The following is a 12,469-nucleotide window of genomic DNA, read 5'->3' as shown; positions in this document are numbered from 1 at the left end:
GTCTGCAATGCAGCCAAAGGCAGCAAAGTCTAACTATTCACACTTCCCTGCATCTAATTGAAATTTGGTTCAGCTGATAAGTCTTGAAAATTGGGAAGTGCATATGATTTTTTCTCGGAAGTTCCATGCAGGAGGGAGTTCATCAAGATCATCCAGAAAAAATCTGAATTGCACTTCATCTGGCATTTTGGTGCGTATTTATATCCACCCGGACCACTCCAACCTCAATTAGCCACAAAAACAATAGTTTACCTGCCTTGTAATCATATTCAAAAGGGGTGGCTGCATGGTAATGCAATATTGGGTCCCCCTTTCCATCACAGGCTGACGACCAGCTCCTGGGGTGAAGAGCTGCTCGATGTGCTTTGTATAGTTTTCAACTTGTTCGCCTAGGTGATAGCGCAACTTGCGGGTTAGCATGGGGTGGAAAGGCACTGTGGTGGTCTGGCTGCTTGGCCAGCTGATGTAGATGTGCTAGGGTATAATTTGCGGCGTCATCATTGTAATGAATCAATGGGATAGTGAACAATGTGCTGTTTTCTGCTGTAAGCAGGCAGCATGTCAGCATTGCGAAACCACAGAGGAAAGGAAAATGACTGACTGGGCATTCTGGGAATTATATTTTGATGAGCAGACATGCCAGATGCCATTAGGATATCAACACCTAGTTTGGACTGATAAGTAGAACGTAAAAGTGTATCACCCTGAGGGTCACAGTAATCAATGTCAAGCTTAATCTTCTCTGAGTGTGGGACCATCAAAAAAAAAGAAGTAGACGGCATCCCTTTGGTCGACTTCAGAAACGGCCATAACAACCGTCCCCAGTACATGCATCCAGGTCATCCGCTCATCCAGGCCCCGAGCCACTTCCCCTAGAAAATCTGACGAAATGAACAAGTGGTTGGCATCAACTTCCTCCTAGCCATTGTCTAACGGCTTAAAGGCTTCAGAGTCCAAGTCAGAATCATCGCAGAGGACTACGGCTCCCGCCACTTTTGACATGCTGTGTATGCTGGGTATCTTACTCTGAGGGTTTCTCGAACTGTCTGAGGAAAGTTTAGTGGAGCTTTTGGAGTTAACTGCCGGATTAGTCAGTGGGCTTGGCATGATCGTTCGATCCGCCGAAGTTACGGAGTACCTCGGCGCATTATTATCGCTCATGCACCAACTTCTCCATATTCACCTTCTTGGATAAAGAAACACCTACCCAACAACCACCCTTAGTTATAGTCAAACGCCTTCGCACGATGTCTGATGATGGAGTATCGTCCACATCCCAATCACAGCTTCTTTCGACCTCCACTCTACCCCAATCACGTGCGTCCAGCAAGCAGATCCAGCAAATTTACAAACAAGCTTCTCAACTCTTCCTCACCCGCAGACTACAGGAGGCTCTTTCGGTAATCGAGCCACTAATAACTGCTTCACCTGACCTGGCTAAGCAGGAAAATACAAATGGAACCAGCGTCGAGACCGGGCCGTTTGCGCCCATCGCCATGGTACCAAGCACTCTGCGAATCAAAGTCTGGAATCTCTATATCACATTATTGAGTTCCATTGTCGATCTGGGGCCGGAAGAGGGCAAAAAGGAAATTGGTCAGAAGGAGTGGAAATCACTGGCCTCCAGGGTCCGCGACGGAGAAGTCTGGGAGGCTGTAGTTCAGGTTGGCTACAAAGGAAGAGAAGGTTCCGTCGATGCAGATGTTGTTTATAACTTGTTCGTGCTGGAAATTGACTCTTCCTATATACATTCGCTAACTGCTTAATCTGCTAGGGCAACCCTTCTTCTAAATCACTCTCCAACCCAGACATTGAACCAAGAGCGGCTCGAAAATTATCTAGCATCGTACGGCCGTCCAGAATTGAACTTTGATTTTATCGAAGATTCATCTCCTACAAAACGAAAGCGAAGAATAGCTTCTTCTAGGGGTGCAGATACTCCGAAGGATTTAACAATTCGAGTGAGATTACTTGAATTGTTCACTTTACACATTCTACCTCGAAACGACGAATGGGACTACGCAAAAGAATTTATCAACCTAAGTGAAGTACTTGACGATGAGAGAAAAGAGACTTTTCTTCAGACCTTGGACAATTTGCAGCAAAATAAGGAACAAGATGCGCAACGTGCCGCAGAGCTCCAGAAAGAAAAGGAAGAGGAGCTAGAACGACAGCGCCGTCGGCAGGAGGAAGAGGAGGAGGAGGAGGCAAAGAGAAAATTAGAGGAGCAGCAGCGTCAGAAAGAGGTGCAACAACAAAAGCGAGGAGCCGAGGTACAAGCAACTAGTGACAGTACGGTAAACGGCCACACGAGAATAGCCAGCGAAGTAGATTACGGTATCGAGCACACTAATCCAAATAGTCATCTCAAAACTCCACGGGGAACAAAGCCAGCCATAAAATCCTATTCGCGCTCACCAGAACCCTCAAAACGAAGCAAGAAAAAGGAGCAATCGAAACCTGGCGCCCTGAGACAAGTCCAGCATCTGAGCAGCTTACTGATTACCCTTTTGAAACGTATGATCAAATCGATGTCTTTGAGTCCGATGTTCCTTTTGCGAGTCGTTCTGGTTGTGACGGGTATAATAATGGCGTTAGGACGGCCGGATATTCGTGAACGGATACGTCGAGTTACCGGTTCCGGTTGGCAGAAAATTCGGGGAACCGTTGGGATGGGCGTCAAAGTGAGCTATATATAAATGAGAGAACATTGCTATATCGTTGGGGGTTGTGCAATTGTGGTTTTTAGTGTTCATTTCTATATCCTGTATTGTATATAAGAATATTTCTTATGTTTCACTTGATACCTGCTGCCTGGCAATTTCTCTCGCTGCTTCAACCAAGTGACTGTGTTTTTGCTTGTATGAAACACTTTCTATAGGGAGTATAATCCAAAATATCAATGGTATAGTGACTATATGGAATAGGAGGCTGTCGGCCAGTGGTTAATAGTTCACGAAGTCACCAGTGTAAGAGTGCGATCCACTCAGCCTAAAGGATAACAATCCATAGGATCTTGCAGCCTAAGGTACTTCTCATATGGAGTCAACTGGCTGAAAGAAAGGTCTCAACAAGGGTCTCATCAGATTCTATGTTCTCACTAATAGTTGGATGCTAGGTAGCCTTTGAAGATGTTTCCAATCGAGAGAGCCGTATCTTCTCGAAAAAACAATGACCTAAGGTAAGACTTTAATGAATGATATCTGAGTATTTACAAATATCAGAAAAAGTTCCAACTCATTCGGGCCTAGTAATTGAATTTTCAATTAGATAATAAGGCTTGGTTATTGTGGCTTGAAATTTCTCTAATAGCAAAGAACTTGCGGTAGTCTATCGAAGCTAATGGTATTCTAGAATCAACAAAATTAAGGAGTAGCGGTATTAGTACTCAGTACGGAGTACTCCGCAGGATAACAAGACTTTAATGCAGGCAAAAAAGCTCTACATTATCGGCGTCTCTGTGGAGCAGGAATGGATACACTGAACACCCATAGATAGTTATCTCAGGGCTCATTTATTAAATTTTCGGTATCCCTGCTGATATGCATTTCAGGGTCACTCGCCCAGCATGCCAGACATACCACACTCGTATTGTGGCTGAAATACCATGCGATGCCATGCGGTATCCTGTGCAACTGGATGTCGCGATTTCGAGATTGTCACAGCCACTGGGTAGGGGGCTAGCAGCAGGATTCAATTGAGAATACACTGCCAGATAACCAAGCTGAGAGAAGAGACAGCAGTCATAATTGTCCAGTTAAAAATCTGGAGAGGCTGCAATATTAGACGCAACATGATAGAAAAATGTGCGCTGAAGGTAGCTACGTGTCAGAGGTCAAAAGTGGCTGCTAGCAGCTCCTTGTAGGGACGGTGAAATTTTCAACGGTCCCAGTGACTGATACGGCGAAATTTGATCGCGAGAGCAGCATGGTTTCAAAAGGAAATGCTCCCCTGAGAAACATGACCTGCAGTTCAAAAGCTGCGCAAATGCTACCCGGAGCAGGGATAGCTGCGGGATAATCGATTTCAGATGCGGTTGGGCGCGGAGAAACATGCCTTGCGAAAATGAAAAGAGACGGACCAAGAAGAGACACATCGCCAGACACGATGCGGTAGTGGAACATTAGCCCTGAGCCCCTGATGGATGGATGTCGCATCGCATTATTTTGTTCTCGCAAACACACGGCACGGTCGTCGATCGCTCGCATCGCGATTGAGCACGCATGGGCGGTGACGTCTGGCGCAACGGCGTGGGGCTTGGCGGTGGCTGACATAATCCGGCAGCCGTCGCCGGCGTTACGGTGGTCGTCGGCAAGGGCCGCAGTACTCCGTACCGGCCAGCGGAAAAGCGGCGCGACGGTACAACACACCGTGCTTAGTCAGCCATGAGTTAGGCAGCCGGGCCCGAAAACTCCCGGGCTTGGCGGCGGCGGCGGAGAGTCAGCGCCCGTCGCCGCAAACAACATGTGAGTCTCACATGCTGGCCCGCCGCACACCAACGCGCCGCTGAGCGCGACGGCGGGCTGACCGGCTTTAAGTACTCTGGGGCGCCCGCGGGGCTGGTGATGTCGACGCGCATCGTCGAGCTCCGGGCGTGCGTGGACGGCGTGTCTGAGCCTCGGAGCTGTGGGTGCTCCATATCTTCTCCAGTACCTAGTCAGCTGGATGGCGCTCCTGATCGCCTGAATGCTCCTCCCAGGCCTCTCCGCCACTACTGGCGTTGATTTGGCCTCTCTATCTTTATCGATTTCACGGCACTATGTCTCCCGCACTCGCTGTGTTGACAGCTGGCATGGATTCTTTTTGGCGTTCCGTTTTGACTTTGAGCTTGCATGGCTTATTGCTACATCCCACCCTCGCCCTCAGTCTAATTATTTATTCTTGCCTACCCTAGCCGCTGGCAATGTGGGGAAGCAACTGTTCCGCCCATCCAGATCTGATAAGCTGTGCGGCCGGGCCATGCTTCGGCTCGACTCGCAGCCTGCTGTCTGGGGCCTCACACGCCCCGCCACTGGCATCCAGGGAAAATGTTTATACTATGCCCACGCCAATCAAAATTCGTAGTAATTCTCTGGTTCATTTCCAGTCCGTCCTCTCAGCATCTCCCTTTCCAGAAAGTTTCTTTGGTCTGACTAGAAACCCGCGGCGTTTCGGGTACCCGGTGCTTGTGCTTATTGAAAAGGATCCATTTCCCACCATCCTCGGTACATTCACTTGCCCCAATTGACTCACCTTCGACTTATCTCTGGTCAATTGACCGTGTGTTTTCTTCTGCTTCTCATTTTCCTTTCTGTTTATTCAAGCTTGCGACCTTGATCTCCTCTCCTCTTGTAAAATTGCTTGCGGCGCATTTGAAAATAGACAATTAGCACAATGGCTTCAAAAGACCGGAATGGCAAGCCTGCATCTGCAGCAGTGAATCTGATCGGTGAGAGATCATGCGCATGTTTATGTCGCCTTGTATGCTAACAATCTGGCAGCTGGTGGTGGTGCCGGAATGATGGAAGCCCTCGTGTGCCATCCGTTAGGTATGCGCCTCCACTGGTGCTTTGAGAAATTCCACGCAGTCTGATTGACTCCCATTTCTTAGATACTGTAAAGGTCCGAATGCAGCTTTCAAGGAAAGCGCGGGCCCCTGGCGTGAGTAGCGGGAACATGACCCATGCTACGAAGGACCCCTCAACTAACACGAAGCTTTAGGTCAAGCCTCGTGGTTTTATCGCTACCGGACAAGAGATTGTGCGGAGAGAGACAGTTCTGGGATTATACAAAGGTCTCGGTGCAGTGTTGAGCGGCATTATCCCGAAGATGGCCATTCGATTCACCTCGTATGGCTGGTACAAGGAAATGCTTGCGGATAAGGAAACGGGAAAGCTGAGCAGTTCTCGTAACATGCTGGGTACGGCCGATCCCGTAGACTTTGTCTTGTTCACGATTGTTCGTGCGCTCACAGTTGAATGTAGCTGGTCTTGCTGCTGGTGTTACGGAGGCAGTCGCAGTCGTCACCCCCATGGAAGTAATCAAGATCCGATTACAAGCTCAAAGCCACAGTTTGGCTGATCCCCTCGACACGCCTAAGTATCGCAGTGCCCCTCACGCTTTGCTGGTAGTCTTAAAGGAAGAAGGATTCGGCGCCCTTTACCGTGGAGTATCGCTCACTGCGCTCCGCCAGGGTACCAACCAAGCCGCCAACTTTACCGCATATACTGAATTGAAAAAGTTACTGCAAGAATGGCAGCCGGAGTATAAGGAGCTTCCCTCCTATCAGACGATGTTTATCGGTCTCATTTCTGGCGCCATGGGCCCCTTCTCCAATGCACCGATCGATACGATCAAGACGCGATTGCAAAAGACACCAAGCGAACCCGGACAGTCCGCAATGTCGCGCATTGTTTCGATCTCCCGCGATATGTTCAAGCAAGAAGGTGCCAGGGCATTTTACAAGGGTATCACGCCCCGTGTCATGAGAGTTGCACCCGGCCAGGCTGTCACATTCACGGTGTACGAGTTCTTAAGAGAGAAGCTAGAAAAATCCACCCTTCCCATTGTTGGTGGGAAGTATGAAGAGTGAACGAGAGCTGAGGCAACGACATTACCCGGATTGTGGACTGTACCTGGCCTCTAGATCACGATTCCTATATATGCCGTGATACCATTTCTTCAAGTGCTTTTGGGAATAGAGATAAATACCGATTTCTTTTGCTGCGCTGTGTATATACCTCTTTTTCTTTTGTTTTGCATTTTTCCATCTTGGAGGTGTTTTGAGTGGCTGGCATCTTTTGGCATTCCCAGATACCGTTCTCACCGGATAGACTTTTGCTGCCCTTTAAAAAGCACATGTACATTGATGAGCCGATATGATATGTATAAGGGCATTTCTAATATAGTTCAGAGAGCTATGGGTTCGTTGCAACGGGCTCTGTACTCCGTATCATGCTCTATATACTTTTGCAGGGCGCGGTTTGCAAGGGGGTGGGGCTCCTGTGACGCATCACAAGCAGGTTGGCCTGCCCCTCAACACCACCCGCAAGCTGCATGAACAACCCCCATACCTTCCACTGCTTGTCAATACTATTCAGCCATGCAGTCTGGGATATCAGGTAATTAGGAAAGATCGCCTTTTGCTTCTGCAGTCCATATTATACTAATCGCTTTTTTCTATATGCAGCGTCTTCCGATTTACACGATGCCTTCGCGTCCTTCCTCTCTACGCCCTCGCTTTTCTCCCTCCCCATAACAATCGAAAACGAACAGCTTGTCCCTTTGCAACCTATACCGTTTAGTTCTATAACTGATGGCGCTGCAAATCTCGAGTGTTTCTATTCTTCACTCCCATCCCTGAAGGATGTCATCCAGCCGAAAACCCCTCTATACATTCTTCTCCGCCGGTTTCCGCCAGAAGATTCTGCGGAGTCACAACTGATTGCCCTCACGTACATTCCCTCGAACAGCCCCGTACGTGCTAAGACGCTTTTCGCGAGCACCCGTGCCACGGTGGTTCGCGAATTAGGCTCCAAGAAATTCTGCGATACTGTTTTCGCAGCTGACGAAGAGGAGGTCTTGAGCGAGAGTGTCTGGAGAGAAAGAGAAGCGGATAAGAATGCCGCGAGGGGTGGAAGCGGAAATGGCACTGGTGAAGGCGCGGATGATGCTGAGAGAAGGAGACAAGCTGTTATGGGTGAGCAGGAGAGAGAGCTGGATGCGCTCCGACAGGCGGAGAATGAGGCGAGAAGTATGTCAAGGAGGAGAGATATTGGGATTGGAGGCACTGCGGGCACAGATGGACCAGCCGATATCAAAGGAATTGCGTTTCCAGTTGGGGAGGGAGTGAAAGAAGCCCTCCAGGGCTTGCAGAATAACGAAGGAGAAGCTGTTTTACTGGTAAGTCTGTTTCCTTTTGAAGTGTGCTATCATATTTCTATTGTATTTTCGCTAAACTAACTAAAAAAGGGCATTGACATTCCAACGGAGACTCTCACACTTGTTTCCATTGAATCGAATGTTACTCCTGGCTCGCTAGCTGGTTGTATTCCTAGCTCGAAACCTCAGTATACCTTTTACCGCCATCCAAATTCCTCCGCAGTCTTGTTCATCTATACCTGCCCATCGTCATCTGCAATAAAGGAACGTATGTTGTACGCCAGTTGTCGTGCGGGAACATTGGTGGTCGCTGCGGCACAAGGATTGAACGTTTCGCACAAAGTAAGTTCCCATAGGCCCGATGCAAAAGACTTGCACTATTCCATAATCACATCCTTTTGCTGAATACTGATATGGGCGGAATAGATCGAGGCATCTGACGCTGATGATATCACCCAGCAACGATTGGAAGAAGAGATTTGCCCTCCGAAAGATGAGGGGCCCAAGCGAGGCTTTGCGAGACCAAGAAGACCAGGGCGGTAATTATAGAAGAGTTTGTCGCGAAGAATTCAATTTTGCCGATTTTAGCCTCTAGAACGTCCTCTTTCCTATAAATTCTGCAGTTGTAGCAGGACGAGGATTCTTTTCTTACATGTTGTTTGTACCGATTCTTCATTCATAATCAAGAAACAAACATTCGTAGCCGCATAACAATCTCCAGGTAGATTATACAGCACACATGATGCTCAGTGTTTGTAGTCGACAAAACACATCGAACCCCGCCACCACAAAAATCAATCGGTGGGGCGGGGAACCGATCACATCGCCGTTGACCGATGTTGCTTCCGCTGGAAGAATAAATCCGTTCTCGAACTACCCAAGTTGATAATTTTCGGGCACCCATCCCGGTCCTTTTCTAGCCGGGTGCACTCAAAACAGTAAAACGCGTCGCTAATTCCTTCACCGCCACACACGATGCACTTGTTTTGATAATTACCGAAGGAGCATTCATCACATACGCGAACGAGTGTAGTTGGTCGGACGTAGGAATCACAGACGGGGCATTTGCCGTCGCATTTGTCACAGAGACGGCCGATGGAGATGCCGGTTTGCTTGCGGCACATAACAAGATCGGGATGATGGCGAGACATGATGATCCCTCGGTGCTGGAAGGCTGTTTGAATGAATGTAGTACAAAGTGCTAGATGGGAAACGAAGGTCTGGCGGAAGAATTGGTTGTTATCAGCTTACTTTAATGTGAATGCTTCTCGGAGCTTCCAAGACTTTTATGATTATGTAATCGAGTCTAAATGGCGATCTTAACTGACGAATCAATCGGCTTGGCTTGATCATCCCAGAAACAACCTAGTCCCAAACCTAATCCCCATCTTTCTTCGTTGAAGATGCACTGAGAGGTAGATCAGGAGCTCATTCAAAAAGATGGCAGAAGGGTAAGTGCATGTAACTCTCCTCTGCGAATACTTAGCCAATCATTGCAATATAGTTCGATTGCCTCAGCCGTTGCGTTGCCTGATCCGGATCCTCCGAGTCCTGACACGCCCTTGAAAAGAAGACAGGCGCCTTTAGAAGAGGAAAATCATAGCAAGCGGCGTCGAGTGAGCACTACGGAGGATTCCAACAAGTCACCTACAGCACCGGAAAGTAATATACAGGGAGAAGAAACACTTACGCGGCGAAAAGGGGGTGCAGACGATGAGCGGAAGAGGGGCAAAAGACTCTTCGGCGCATTACTTGGGACCCTTTCACAGACGTCATCTACAGCTGCACAGAAACGACGCGCAGATATCGAGCGAAAACAACAAGCAAAGCTTAAGAAACAGGATGAAGAATACAATGAAGAATCGCGGCGGAAACGTCAAGAGCTAATGGCTCGGAGAAAGGAAGAACAAAGAGTATACGAAAGAGAGTCGGTATGTCTTATTATTATCTTCTTCGTGAGGTAGACCTATTATGCTTATGGGAATGCCCAGATCCAAACCCGACACGCAAACATGCGAGCGATGGCTCATTTTCTCCAAACCAAAACCAAACCAACGCTGGTACGCACGCCAACAATTTTAGGAGAGTCATACGCCCTGTACTAACTCATCTTAGTACTATAAGCCATGGCAGCTACGCCCTGAAGACGAAGATGTTATCAAGACACAGATTGAAGAAACGCAGGCTGTAATCGAGAGGGAAATTGAAGCGCTCGACCGTCGCGATGGACCCGTGCCTGGGTCGCAGCACAAGGAGCATAAAGAATCACCGGATGAGGTGCAACCGGCAGCTGAGTCCACAGATACCGGGTCTACGATGAAGCCATCTGCTAACAAGGTTCCAAATCCGGATATGGTGGGTACTGATACTGACCACGATGAAGCTCCAGACACCCAGAAACAGCCTACTACTAACGATGAAAATACCATTCCCGATCATAGTACGGAAACGGCTCATACTAGGCAACATGAGGATGACTCAGGGGAGGTTGTCCTAGAGGACAAAGAGGACACAGTGATTTACTAGGTTAAACATGAAATGACCCATGTCATTCCATATTATTCGCAAAAATTTTATCAAAGGGTCCTGCATCTGGATTTCGAATTACCATCTTATTTCCGCCCTCCAGTGCCTCGTTTCTTTGGCTTTCTATCCACGATATCTATAGGGAATTTTGCAACTCTTGCACTTTCATCAGTTCGATTTCGATATGATTTCAAACTACTGTATTAACACGTTTGTTGTTTATTGCCAGAAATTTTGTTGATAGCGCCAAAATAGCATACGTTCCTAATCAAAGTGGCCACTAATAACAATTCGCAATTATCAATTGCATCATCCAAAATGCGCCCGAAGCACTCCGGTCACGTGTTGTCAACCTCGGCCCGGCGACATCAAGGCCGGGTATCTGTCCAGAGCTCTGTGCGTAGCAGCTAACTACTAGGTACGGAGTATTCCGCAAGGATTTCGGCCTTCAGGTATGGAGATACGGTGATTGTAAGAGCGCACAACTGAGTCAATAAGATTTATAACCTTTCAGTTGCCTCTCATCCTTTACTATCCGACCTCTAAATCAGTCATGGCAGTGGATAAGATAAACGTTTGGAGCGATCCGCGCATCCAAAAATGTTCTACTTTCCTTAATGGAACAAGATATGGTGGGTGTGACTATATTGCGATATATCTGAGGGCGATTGTTCATAAATTGCTCCTTGATTGTCCTTGCCTCTGCATAGCTTGAAACTGATCATTGATTGACCAGGATATCTCCTTGGAGTGCCTCCGAACGGAGACTACCGGGCAACAATCTTTCTGGTTTGTCAACCTGTGATATCTCCCGAATATTCATTCTTCTCCCCGCCCATGTAGTCGTTTCCAATGCAATCCGCTTCTTGCATTCTTTACTTTCTGAACGTCAATCTATAGATCCATGGCTTTCCCGATCTTTCTATGGGATGGAGGTATCAGATTCCCACTCTGTTGAATATGGGACTTCGTGTCGTGGTGCCGGATTGTCTTGGTTATGGAAGAACAGTGCGAGCCTATTTTATTCTTATGTTATATATGGAGCTTACATGACCATAGGAAGCCCCGGAGTTCTCTGAAGAGTCCGCTCCTCGCTATGCATTCAAACAATGTGCTCAAGATATGAAAGAGCTAGCACGACAATTGGGCACCTCTCAAATAATCCTTGGGGGTCATGATTGGTTTGTTTCTCCACAAGTTCCCAAAATCTTTCCTTGTTCTACCATCGCCTTATTGACCTATATCTTATAATCTAGGGGCGGTTTTGTCGTCTATCGCATTGCACTCCATTGTCCAGGTTTTGTCACCCATATCTTTTCTGTCTGTACTCCCTATGGACCTCCGCATCGGGAATACGTCCCTCTTGACAAACTGGTCGCAACTCGTATTCCTTTCTTTGGGTACCAGCTTCAGTTTGTAAGTGGAGAGCTGGAAAAGAAAATCAAAACCAAGAATGATATCCGCCAGTTCTTGATTGCGCTATTCGGGGGTCGGACACCAGAAGGAGAAATCGGTTTTGATGTAACGAAGGGAGCACTATTGGACAAAGTCCCAAACCTGCGGCCCTCACGCCTTTTGAGTGAGGAGGTATTCTTTTATGCCATAGTCATCTCTAAATGGATATGAAACAAATTAACCTAATTTTTAGGAACTTGATTACTATGTGGAAGAGTACTCCAGAACCGGAATTCACGGGCCATGTAAGTCTGGCCTAGTCCCAAGGCCCTTGGTTATGTTTTATTAATCTCTTTAATAGTAAATTGGTACCGGACTCGTGAACAAAATTACAAGGAGGACTTAGAGCTTATTGGCCAAAAGTGGGAGGTCCCAGTTCTCTTCATTAGAGCGACGAAGGATGACGCTCTGCGTCCGGAGTTATCAAAGAACATGGGAAAATATATTCCTAATTTGACACAAGCGGAAGTCGATGCCACGCACTGGGCACTATGGCAGAAGCCTGAGGAGTGCAATGCAATTATTTCAAACTGGATCGAAAATGTGGCCTTCGGGGGACGCAGCAAGATGTAGTAGGGTAGCAAGACCTCTTGAGTGTCGATACCTGCTGTGCAGCAAACGATCAGGC

General features: G+C 47.7%; 3 protein-coding genes across 3 annotated transcripts; all 3 read left to right on the top strand.

Annotated features, from left to right (window-relative positions):
* Positions 1-1,247: 1,247 nt before the first annotated feature.
* LOZ57_005915 (uncharacterized protein) lies at positions 1,248-2,699 on the top strand (the record flags this gene model as incomplete). The annotated part of the gene is made up of 2 exons (XM_049254941.1): positions 1,248-1,717; positions 1,775-2,699. The coding sequence occupies 2 exons, from the start codon at positions 1,248-1,250 to the stop codon at positions 2,697-2,699; spliced, it is 1,395 nt and encodes a 464-aa protein (XP_049106108.1).
* A 2,674-nt stretch (positions 2,700-5,373) lies between these two features.
* SFC1 (Mitochondrial succinate-fumarate transporter) lies at positions 5,374-6,571 on the top strand (the record flags this gene model as incomplete). Its single annotated transcript, XM_049254940.1, has 5 exons — positions 5,374-5,428; positions 5,481-5,528; positions 5,591-5,640; positions 5,701-5,899; positions 5,964-6,571. 5 exons carry the CDS (start codon positions 5,374-5,376, stop codon positions 6,569-6,571), a joined length of 960 nt encoding a protein of 319 aa, XP_049106107.1.
* Positions 6,572-7,081: 510 nt separating this feature from the next.
* LOZ57_005913 (uncharacterized protein) lies at positions 7,082-12,414 on the top strand (the record flags this gene model as incomplete). Its single annotated transcript, XM_049254939.1, has 11 exons — positions 7,082-7,100; positions 7,169-7,881; positions 7,951-8,202; positions 8,287-8,399; positions 9,365-9,791; positions 9,852-9,920; positions 9,976-10,374; positions 11,446-11,567; positions 11,643-11,973; positions 12,035-12,086; positions 12,143-12,414. The coding sequence occupies 11 exons, from the start codon at positions 7,082-7,084 to the stop codon at positions 12,412-12,414; spliced, it is 2,769 nt and encodes a 922-aa protein (XP_049106106.1).
* Positions 12,415-12,469: the final 55 nt, after the last annotated feature.

The sequence above is a fragment of the Ophidiomyces ophidiicola genome (genome assembly GCF_022830035.1).
Source record: "Ophidiomyces ophidiicola strain CBS 122913 chromosome Unknown scaffold_33, whole genome shotgun sequence".
NCBI classification, from domain to species: Eukaryota; Fungi; Ascomycota; class Eurotiomycetes; order Onygenales; family Onygenaceae; genus Ophidiomyces; species Ophidiomyces ophidiicola.
This window is presented reverse-complemented; position numbering and strand designations above follow the sequence as displayed.